A 12,612-nucleotide genomic window follows, 5' to 3' on the forward strand; every position below is an offset into this window, starting at 1 on the left:
GACCTGCTAAGCAACACTACGTAGAACTTCATTAGAATCGCTGCTGCTCCTACTAGAGGGCCCCACTTTGTCACCACCAGTATGAGCATTACTATTTCCAGGGTCCATCTTGAAAATAAAATAAGAACAATTTTAGAATCCTATCATCATAACACGTCTAATGCATTTATCTATCTAAGAACCAAAACATATCCTCTTATACCAATCATCTTTACATCCTCTTTTCTAATTTAAGATTCAGTTTTACCACTCATAAATAAGAATTGGCGGTAGTTTACCATAGCTTTCCTAAAATCGTCACCCCAAGAAAATCATAGAAACCACCATGGAATTTCTTGCCTCCAAGCTGCGACCTAGAACCCTACAACAAACAACAACAAAACCAAGCCTTAGTCCCACTAAATGGGGTCAGCAATGTGAATCCTTTTCCTCCAATTTATGCGATCATGGAGCATTTCTTTTGATAGATTCAAGGATATTAAGTCCTTACTCATGACACAGAACCCTAAATTCTAATATTAATCCTCACCAAAATCTATTCCTATACTCTAGTATTGTTATCTGTTGTATCTTAGAGTTTGCAGAACCTAACAACTTAGGCTCTGATACCAAACTGTGACACCTTGGTTTTTTTTTTTTTTTTAAATCAAATACTTCTAATACCATAATAAATATAAGGTCAACCAAGTCAACCTGGACCCAGGGTGGGGTACTGGGGGTACACCTGTCCACATTCATATATTGTCTACGCAGTGAAAAACATAACACATCCAAGTTCCAGGTACAATACCAGAGTATTAAATTCTATAAAAAATATACAGACCAACTCTCGAAAGTCATCAGACCCCCAAACTCTAAAAAAAAATATATCCAGTCCCAAAATAAAAACATACCCTAACTAATGGAAATCTATTCCTCTTTTATCACGGAGCTTGGTCTGCCTAACACGCTGAATTTCCTGAAATGTTTAGGATCTATAGGGTGAGACACTTCTCAGTAAGTGGGAATAAATTATTATTTGTATGTGACAATGAGTTTCAGTGTATCATATCATGTTTATAAAAATATTAATTTAACTGAGGTATCATAGGAATCTATACTCATATCCACAAACATATATGTATATTTGTAACCATATACTTTTCTCGAATATATAATCATGCTCAATAAATATTTATGTATACAAAGTATCATATTTGCCAAAGTACAATCATATGAGTGTATCGCGTCTGTAATGAGGAGACCCATTCATATCATTGTTATGTAATAACCCCACATGATTGAGTTGTGAGGCCCGAAGACGAGACTTAACCTTGGTTGGCCTACCAAGCTAAGTCAAAATACCTCGTCTATACTACGATTGGCCCACCGCAGCCTGGTCTAGACCCATGGGCAGTCAACATCTCTTCAAAGGCCCAATCAACTTCCAATGCCTACACGCTCCCCGAGCTGTGTGGTTGCACAATTCAATCTTTAGCAACGGTACCGTGCTTTCATATCATTAATTAATCAGGTTCTAATTTCCATCACTTATTTTACATAAAAATATATTTTCCCAAAAGCTTTCATTTCTCATAAACATGCCCAAGCACCTGAGGATCCATGTGTAACACATCTTGTCTGTAACTCATGGCGCTTAAGCTCATAAGTATCCATGTGCATGCAACACATCTCGTTTGTAACTATGGCTATTTATCATATCTATCAGTATAAAACTATCTTGACTAAGTATATCATGTATTATCATATCATGTCTAATAAAACATGTTTGTATAAGTTCCATTTCAATATATATGTCTCAAACATATCAGTATATTACTCATATCATCATATCTGTTTATATTTCCCACATAAACCCCATTCCCTCATATAAAATATTCACAGATTTATTTTTAGTAATCAAAATTATTTCTCATGCCACATAGATTTTCAATCATATTTAACCATATCATAATTATCCAGTAAAACATTTGATATTTCCAAAACTACCATTTCACATATATATATACCCGATAAGTTAGAAAATTCACACACACACACACACACACACACACACACACACACACACACATATATATATATATATATATATATATATATATGTTACTTTCATAACATACTTTAATTTCTAGAAATTTTTGACATAATTTAATTCCCCTTACCTGCTTATTGAGAGACCTACTAAAATCCCTAATTCCACACCCATGGCGTTCGGAGCTCAAACTCCTGAAATTATTTTCCCCAATTCAATCAACTCAACCCCAGAATAATAATTATTTTAATATTTCTTAAGCCCACACACTCCCAATAGTTAAATAAACTTTAAAAATAATTAATGGATAAAATTTCTTTATTGTCACCCTAGCCTTGGAGTGGTACCTAGGAAATCCAAATTAAACATATGCTTCGATTAAAATGACAAGAATCGAAGCTAGGACCCCATGGTGGTGTCCATTAGTTGATTTGGTTAAAGATTTGAGAGAATTGAGAGGAGAGAGAGAGAGAGAGAGAGAGAGAGAGAGAGAGAGAGAGAGAGAGAGTGCTTACCTTATCCTAGGAGTGGTGCCTACAACATTCCCATGACAAATCCACTTCGATTAAAATGTAGGTGGTGGAGAATGGAACCCAGTGGCATTTTTCGTTCTCCGATTAGTGCACATTTGACCATGGAAATCGAGGAGAGAAAAAGAGAGAGAGAGAGAGAGAGAGAGAGAGAGAGAGAGAGAGAGTGGCGAGAATTCCTGAAGCCAGGAATGTTTATATATATATTAATATTATATTATTTAATTAATAATTAATAATTAATTAATTAACTAATTAATTTTTTTTGGAATCACTAAACACAATTGGAAGATATATATATATATATATATATATATATATATTATTGAATATTACTTGCAATCCAATTATCAACCAGGCAAGATTATATTGAGCATATTATTGAAAAAGGGATAAAAGTTATACTTGTAATGACCCAAAAATTACACCAATTTTTTTCCATATAAAATATAAATTATTTTGATACCCCTGTATTACATGCTATAACATCTCTGGCCCAAATTGCACTGAGGTATCCTTGTACAAAAACTAACACACCTATGCATCGAAAACATAAAGTCATACATTCATATTTACAATACCATAATTCAATGTTGCCAAACCATATATATGTATATATAATTACACATCACTCCCAGTATCATCTACTCAAAAATGTAATCCCCTAAACACACTTACCCTATAAACAAGGCAAAATAAAAGATCTCTCTATCTGCGAGCCTTATTCGCTTGCCTAGCTGGATCACCTGAAAAATGTTAATCATTGGGATGAGACAACGCTCAATAAGTGGAAATATGCTATTACTAGTGTGTGGAGACAAAGTTGCATAAATATTATAATGACAATATCTGAAACTGTATAAGTTGGTAAATCAATATATGGTATAACTCAAATTTATCATAGTTTAAAGTATAATTGTAATATCCCAGTTTTCTACTTTTCATACTTCTAGTATCATATTATATTTGCTGAAATTCTGTAAATCTTTATACATATACATAACTAAGATTTTACCTTGGAAAAACGTACGTCATGATTTAACCTCTCATGACAGGGTTGTGCAGCCCGTAGGCGGGACTTAATCCTGGTTGGCCTACTAGGTAAGTCAACTATACTCTACCAATCCTCAGCCTGACCAAATTACGTTCTCTCCTAGGCACGGAGCTGGTAACTACCTCGTTAAACTGGCCTGCTCAACCCAGAGTACTAGGCAGACTGCAAACTCTCCATAGGCACATTTGAGGGAATCCACATACTATCTGAGATATGTGATTGCACTCTGATATGAAAATAGCAACGGTACCATGCTCTGCTACCTGATCATAACTTGATTCATCAGGGTCTGATACTATATGTACTATTTCTATAATTATCCTACTATTTTCATCATGTTTCAAAAGTAACCTTAACACTATAAATCTGAACTGAAAATCCTGTAACATCTGAATAAAATAACTATAGTATCTGACTATTATAACTATATGTCTGATTGAAAAATATGTAATGTTTAAGTGTTATGGTTTTGGAAAGCATGACATTCTGTAATTAATGTAAAATACTGGTATGTAACATATCTGTAATATCTGTCTGATAAAAATCTATCTGGTAAATATATCTGTTTATATATATATATGCATTGTAAATTATGATATTCTAAAAAACTACATAAATTCTATATCAGACAAATATCTACTCAGGCCACACAAATAATACAACTTATATCCTAGAAAAACTGAATAATAAACTGATGCATACATAATTTTCTAGTAAACTTTCTAAAGTTCCTAGCATAGCATATTTCCCTTACCTAACTGGCTAGGAGGCTTGCCTCCAACTTAATCCTCACGCTCACGGCGTACTAACCCCAAAATCATGAAATAATACACATATGCATATTTCCAATAAATCAACTATATTTCCTCGAGCCTACATACTCGTAAATTTCGGAATTATAATTTACATGAGCTTCTAAAAATACTCACTGGGGTCTCCAACCTATATCTGCAGGGTCCCGAAACACCCTACTCCTAAAAATATATTAGTCAAATTTTACTTCAAAAAACTCCAATATATTTCCATATAACTTAAAATCTAAACTCAAATAAGTATGATACAACTAAAAATACCCAATTATTCAACTTACCCAAATTTTGGGATAGTGCCCAAGTTGGCCTAACGTCCAGCGAACTTGAAGAGAATCTTCCCAAGAGTAGTGTGGCGGCTTCTAATCGTCGAACCGGCGAAAAACGAAGCCGAAATCGTAGAGAAAAGGAGAGAGGGTTGGTTTTTAGAGAGAGAGAATTTTTTGTGCAATTTCATGCTGAAAAAACTAATTTTGGCTTACTTATAAACCTGGATTTTTCGACGAGACACGTCACCTCGTTGACGAGTCCATAAAGAGAGTTCGTCACCAAACATGAATCCCTCGTCGATGAACTTCAAGCTCTACAAAAACCCCCTCTTGATAAATTCTCATCGACGAGACACGTGTCCACGTCGATGATCCCGAGAAGAATACTTGTCAACAAAATACCTGTATTCATTGACGAGACCCTATGAGTCCTTTTCAAAATTTTCCTTTCCTTCTTTTTTTTTTCTTTTATTATTTAATTACTATAATTCTTCGAGTCTCTACATTCTCCCCTACTTATAAAATTTTGTCATCAAAATTTGCTATTTGTATTGAACATCATCCACTAAAAGAAATAGGCTACTTATTTTATTAATTACCCTCACTTGTGGCAGAGGAATACTGTGGTTACATTCAAGGTCTTAGGAGATTACAAATATACTCATAAAAGAAAATTCTCCCAAAACCAAAACATTACCTATCCTATAATCTAAAACACAACCATATAAGTATCACTCTACACTAAACAAAATTTTTCTTTATCTAAGTAACACTAAATAATACTATAATTCATTAAATAAGTGTGGGTACTTCTGTCTAATTTCTTCCTCAAGCTCTCACAAAGCTTCTTCTTGTAACGACCCTAAGAATAATGGTATTTAAATAATAAAGAGGGAGGGAAATGAAAATAGAAACAGAACGAGGAAGCAAACTTCGTCGATGAACGCTTCACGTTCGTCGACAACGTTGCACTTTGGATGTAATCACCCAAGAATTTTCCTAGAGCCTCGTCGATCAGAAAGCATTTCGTTGACGAGAAAATACTGAGCGGCTGTCTTTTTGAATTTTGAATTTCATCGATAAGAAGATGGTATTCGTAGATGAATCTGCTTCTAGACCACGTCGATGAGATGACGTGGCTCATCGATGAAGGCCGCAATATAAATAGCCCTAAACTGGGTTTAATCACAGAACCTTCAGCGAAAATTTTCCCCTCTCTCTCTCCTATAATTTTTCTTCCCTCTCTCTTCGATTTCGGCCCTGTCAGTCGCCGAATCGACGATCTGAGACCACCACGACGCTCCTGGTGAAGTTCTCTCCAAGTTTACTAGGGCGGATCGTTGGTGGGATCGAGTTGAATTTCTCCCCAGGTTCAAGGTAAGGTCTTTTATTCGAAATTAGGCTTTCCAACAGTTGCAGGAAATGAAGTAGACATAGAAATAATGATGTTTTGTTCTGGTGAATGTTGTTATCAGGGAGTTGAGTGGGGAACCCTGCGGGTGTAGGACCGATATTCAGTAGGGGCTTTTCAGTAGTCAGGTAAGGGGAACATGCTATGCTAGGAAACTTCATTATGATTTCAATACAAAATATAGGTTGTTATCAAGTTATTATTCAAATTATATATATGATTTTCAGGGCCTGGTTATAATTATATTTATTAGTGTGGCTTGAGTTGGTTAGAGTACAGTACCATATTTATACAAACCATGAATATCATGTTTACAGTTTATGAACAGAAATACCACAATATTTACATGCTTATAGAATAAAGGACTTTTAGTATATATTATACTCAGAAAAATATATTTTCAATAATTTCAGAATAATCAGTTTTTCAGTACCATAACGCCCCAATATTTAGTTATACAGATACAAGTTGAGTTATACAGAAATTAGATTTTTAGTTAGTTAATTTAGAATTTTAGCTAAATTCTATGGGGTTATGGTTATTTTAGAAATCATGGTAAAATAGTATGTTAAAGATATCAGCTACCTATACAGTATCAGACCCTAATGGATCAAATTCAACAGAGCACGGCACTGTAGCTACAGACATTCAGTTAAGAGTGCAACCACTTTACTCAGACAGTAAGTGGTATGAGGTCGATCGTGTACACGTCAAGACAGACTCTCCATCAAATATGGATTAAGGGGACCGATCAGACTATCGGAGTTCAGTTGACTTACCCTGGTCGGCCAGCCAGAATAGGTCCTGCCTTCGGGCTGCACAACCCTGTCATGTGGGGTTAAATAATGACATACAGCCATCCAGGGAAATTTTCTCAAATATTACAAGTATAAGTAGATTTCTAGAAATAATAGTAGTAGTATGATAAGTATATTTATGTAGTTTTAATATATGTTATTTATACCAGCATTTACAATTTCTGTTATCCATGATAATATTTTTAAATTAGATTATTTATATAGAAATATAACTCAGTAGCCACACACTAGTAATAGCATGTTTCATCTTACTGAGTATCGTCTCACCCTAGTGTTGAATTATTTTTCAGGTGAACCAGCTAGGCGAGCGGATCAGGCTTGCAGGTAGAAGGGCTATTAGTTTGCCCTGTTAAGGGTGAGTAGTATTTTTGGGTAGTATTTTTGTGTGCCCTGACGGCAGTAGGGAATAGTTTTGAGTAAAACAATGATATATGTATTATTTATGGGATATTTAGATGCTCTGGTATTGTAATTTATGTGGTTATGTTTATGTACGTGGCTTTCTACTATTTAGGTTAATGTTTGGTATTAAAACAGGGGAAACAATTTTATTTTATTAGCAGGTTGTTACATTGTGGTATCAGAGCAGTAGAATTTCACAGTAATTATTATAAAAAAAGGGAAATCTAATTAATTTAGTAGGATGTTATACTTCTATAGCATGGTTTCTCCACAAAACTTTCACCATCTAAATTTCCTCAATGCATAATTTATGTGTCTTTCGGTCTAAGATCTGTACTGGTGCTTCCTCATAGGCTAGTGAATCTCTAAGCTCTATTTCTGCATAAATGATGACATGGGAAGGATTTGGGATGTATTTCCTTAGTAAGGCAACGTGGAATACATCGTGTATTCTAGACAAAGCTGGTGGCAGAGCTAGCTTGTAGGCAACTGACCCCACTCTCTCAAATATCTCAAAAGGGCCAATATACCTAGGGTTCAGCTTGCCCTTCTTCCCAAACCTCATAACCCCTCTCAGAGAAGCTACCTTCAAGAACACCCGATCCCCCACATCAAATTCTAACTCTTGGCAATGAGTGTTTGTGTAGCTTTTTTGTTGACTCTGAGCTGTATTGATTCTTTCTTTAATTAGTCGAATTTTATCATACGTATGTTGCACCATCTCCGGACCCAAAAATTGCCTCTCGCCTACTTCATCCCGTAAAAAAGGAGAATGATACCTCCTACCATAAAGCGCCTCGTAAGGTGTCATGCTATTGCTGGCCTGATTGCCGTTATTGTAAGCAAACTCAACCAACGACATATATTGGGTCCAGTTATCCCCAAAATCTAGCACGCATGCATAAAGCATATCCTTTAATATCTAGATCTTCCTCTCAGTTTGACCATCCTTCTAAGGGTGAAAAGCAGTGCTGAATGGTAACTATGTTCCCATAGCCTCCTGAAAGCTTTTCCAAAATCGTGAAGTAAATCGGGGATATCGGTATGAGACTATGGTACCGGCACACCATGGGCCTTGAACATATATTTCTATCACTTTGTCCATGGAATAACTGACTTTAATAGGGATAAAGTGAGCAGTCTTCGTTAGACGATCAACGATCACCCAAACAGCATTCAACCCCTGTCGCATTGGTGGTAGCCTAGTAAAAAAATCCATAGAGTTGTGATCCCATTTCTACTCTGGAGTAAAGAGTGGCTGCAACTGTCCCGCGGGTCTTTGGTGCTCAGCCTTTATCTGCTGGAATATCAAACACTGCTTTACAAATTCAGCGATATCCTTCTTCATGCCGCTCCACCAAAAAGATTCCCATAGATCTCGATACATTTTTGTACTACCTGGATGTACAGTGTAGAGGGGTCTGTGAGCCTCCTCCAATATGGTTCTCTTGATCTCAGCATCTGCAAGAACACATAATCTGGTACGAAACTGCAGGGCTCCGTCATCTAATATGCTGAAATCCTCTTCCTGTTTGTCTTGCACTTTCTCTATCAACTCCGCTAACTCTAGGTCAAACTTCTAGCTAGCTTTAATCCTTTCTTACAATGTAGGCTGAACCACTAGGTTAGCAATGAATGACTGGTGATCATCCTCTATCAACTCTATGCCTAATCTTTCCAAATCCATCAAAATAGAGTGCTGAACCTCTATAGCTGCCAGTGCTGGTCCCACTGATTTCCTACTCAGAGCATCTGCTATCAAATTTGTTTTCCCTAGGTGGTAACTAATAGTGCAGTCATAATCTTTAATGAGTTCTAGACACCTTCTTTGCCTCATATTCAACTCTTTATGGGTAAAGAAATACTTTAAACTCTTGTGGTCTGTGAAGATTTCGCATTTTCTACCATATAGATAGTGCCTTCAGATCTTTAAAGCATAAACCACTGCAGCTAATTCTCTATCATCCACATGATAGTTCTTCTTATATTATTTAAGCTTTCTAGATGCATAGGCAATGACTCTTCTATGTTGCATTAACACACATCCAAGGCCTTTCAAAGATGCATCACTATATATCACAAATCCATCTTCCCCTGATGGAATAGCCAGTACCGGTGCTGAAACCAACCGCTGCTTTAACTCTTGGAAACTCTGCTCACAATCATTGGTCCAATCAAACTTCACATTTTTCCTCATGAGTCATGTTAGCAGACATCTAGAGAAACCATCAACAAAGCATCGGTAGTAGCCTGCCAAACCCAGAAAACTCCTAACCTCCTGGACATTTCCTGGCCTTTCCCAACTCACCACTACCGCTATCTTACTTGGGTCAATCGATATACTGTCCTCGAAGATCACATGCCCGAGGAAAGTAACCTGCCTTAACCAGAATTTACATTTCTTGAATTTTGCTTACAACTTTCTTTCTCTCAATGTTTGCAACACTAGCATCAGATGATGGTCATGCTCCTCAAAACTTCTCGAGTAGACCAGTATATCATCAATGAAAACCATAACAAACTGGTCTAGGTACTGATGGAATGCTCGATTCATTAAATCCATAAATATTGCCGGTGCATTAGTCAACCGAGATGACATCACCAAAAATTCGTAATGCCCATATCTGGTTCGGAATGCTATTTTTGAAATATCCTTTGCTCTAACTTTCACCTGATGATAACCAGACCGTAGGTCAATTTTAGAGTGGACCTGGGTCCCCTAGAGCTGATCAAATAAATCGTCAATCTTGGGAAGAGGATATCTATTCTTGACTGTCAATTTGTTTATCTCCCTATAATCTATACACAATTTTATGATCCCATCTTTCTTCTTCACGAATAAAACTGGTGCTCCCCAAGGCGACACACTGGGCCTGATAAATCCTTTATCCAGGAACTCCTATAAATGATCTTTCAATTCCTTCAATTTGACTGGAGCCATACGGTATGGTGCTTTAGATACTGGTGCCGACCCTAGTAGTAGATCCACAGCAAATTCAATCTCTTGGTCTGGTGGTAAGTCAACCAATTCTTCTAGAAAAACAACTGGAAATTCCTTAACTACTAGAATATCAACCATTTTTAGTTCTTCTTTTGGAAATTCCTTTATGTAGGTAACATTCGCCTGGAAACCACCCTGTAGTAGTCTCCTCACCTGAATAACTGATACTAGCTGTGGCAAGGCATGCACACGTGAACCCACAAATCTGTATTCTTACTCACCCGGGAATCTGAAAATCACCTTTTTTATGGCAATTTATGCTGGCGTGATTAGTTGCTAGCTAATCCATACCCAGTATTACATCAAACCCCTGCATATCTAGTAGCATGAGATCAGCTGGTAGTACTTTCACTTGAATGATTAATGGAAAGTTCCAAAGCACCTTCCTATAGCTTACCATTGATCTCGTCAGCGTGACTACAGATAGTTCAACATCTAATAACTGTGCCTCTACCTCAATTACTCTAACATACCCCATTGATATAAAGGAATGGGTGGTACCTGTGTCAAACAAAATAATAACCTTATATGATAATACAATAAGTGTACCTGTGACAATGTCTCCAACAGTCTCGGTGTCTCTCGGTGTTAATGCATATACCCTTGCCGGTGCCATGTTCCTCTGTTGGCTTCCACGGGGTGCCTGACGACCACCCTAGTTTAGTCTGGGAGCTAATGCATAAATTGGCAGTCTGATCGAGCCATATGGCTAGGCCTCCCACAATAGTAGTAGATATTCTCCCTCAGCCGGCACTCACCTGAATGTCTCTGTCCATATCTGGGGCAAGTGGGATAAGACTGCCCACCCTGAAATCCCATATGCTCTACCCTCTGCCTCTGACCCCCACTAGATCTACCCCCTCTCCAAGGGCCTCGGCTAGAACCCAGCTGAAAACTCAAAGGTGCGGCCCTCTACTTCTGAATCTGTATCTCAGTCTCTCTCGACAAACCCTCCTCTGCTATTATGGCCCTGTTAACCAGCTTTGAAAAATCCTGTATCTTCAGTATTGCCACCTGTCTATAAATATCCTGCTTCAGATTCCTCTCAACCATCCTGACCTTCTTAGCTTCATCTAGAAAAATATAAGGGTAGAAACACGACAACTGGATAAATTTCACTGCGTACTGCTGGACTGTCATCAATCCCTCGGATAAGCTCAGAAATTCCTGTACTTTAGCCTCTCTAAACGAGGCAAGATAGTATCTGCCAAAGGATATGTCCCTGAATTAGACCCAAGTCATCGGCACTGGAATTAATCTCTACTCCTCCAATAATCTAGTGGCCGTCCACCATCTCTCGGTCTCCCCTATCAGCTTATACGTGGCATAGAGTACCCTCTGCTCATTGGTGTAGTGAAGAACCGTCAAAATGTTCTCTATTTCCTGCATCCAGTTCTCCGCAACTGTAGGATCAATCGCTCCTGAAAATGCTGGTGGGTTCATTTTCATAAATTTTTCTATCGTACACCCCTGAGCTATAGATGAACCTCCCTGCTCCTTGGAGCTCTGGGCAATCTCAACCATAATTGGCTGAGCCACACTACGTAACACAGCACTGAATCCCCGCCTCCTACACTAGAAGGCCCTGCTCTGTTATCTCCACTAGGGTGAGTGCTACTACCTCCTCGGTCCATCCTACAATATTACCAAATTATTCTGAAAATCTGAACCTTACAAGACTATACTAACTAAAATACCTCTTACCTCTTATCACCAATTTAGGGTCTAGCCCCACCATATGGAAATAGAAATCATCGAAATTTACTATGGTTTTCCTAGAATCGTCACCCCAAGAAAATCACAGAAACCACCCCAAAACTCTACCTCCAAACTGCAAAACAGAACCCTAAATTCTCATCATAATTCCCCAACATCAATTCACTGATACTCTGTTCTATCTTTCTCCAAACTCTATTCCTATATTCCGGTATTATTTTCCACTATACTTTAGAGTCTATAGAACCTAGTAACCTAGGCTCTGATACCAAACTATAACGACCCAAAAATTACACCACTTTTTTTCCATATGAGATATAAATTATTCTGATACCCCTGTATTACCTACTATAACATCTCAGGCCCAGATGGCACTGAGGTATCCCTGTACAAAAACCAACACACCTATGTAGTGGAAAACATAAAGTCATACATCCATATTTACCATACCAGAATTCAGTGTTGTCAAACCATATATATGTATATATAATTACACATCACCCCAGTATCATCTACTCAAAAATGTAATCCCTTGAACACACTTACCTTATAAACAAGGAAAAATAAAAT

At 37.4% G+C, this 12,612-nt stretch overlaps 1 protein-coding gene across 1 annotated transcript; it reads right to left on the reverse strand.

Moving 5' to 3' along the window:
• Positions 1 to 11,238: 11,238 nt before the first annotated feature.
• On the reverse strand, positions 11,239 to 11,850 carry LOC131158640 (uncharacterized). Its single transcript, XM_058113507.1, has 2 exons — positions 11,648 to 11,850; positions 11,239 to 11,530 (listed from the first exon to the last, which is right to left on the reverse strand). The coding sequence occupies exons 1-2, from the start codon at positions 11,848 to 11,850 to the stop codon at positions 11,239 to 11,241; spliced, it is 495 nt and encodes a 164-aa protein (XP_057969490.1).
• Between the last annotated feature and the right edge of the window lie 762 nt (positions 11,851 to 12,612).

The sequence above is a fragment of the Malania oleifera genome, chromosome 6 (genome assembly GCF_029873635.1).
Source record: "Malania oleifera isolate guangnan ecotype guangnan chromosome 6, ASM2987363v1, whole genome shotgun sequence".
Classification (NCBI taxonomy): Eukaryota; Viridiplantae; Streptophyta; class Magnoliopsida; order Santalales; family Ximeniaceae; genus Malania; species Malania oleifera.

Excerpts from the sequence above, each read along its gene's own strand:
- LOC131158640 (XM_058113507.1), bottom strand. The coding sequence starts at position 11,850 with ATGGTTGAGATTGCCCAGAGCTCCAAGGAGCAGGGAGGTTCATCTATA. Across the intron at positions 11,531-11,647 it reads CAGAGGGTACTCTATGCCAC|ATACTATCTTGCCTCGTTTA; the intron begins GTATAAGCTGAT and ends ATCCTTTGGCAG.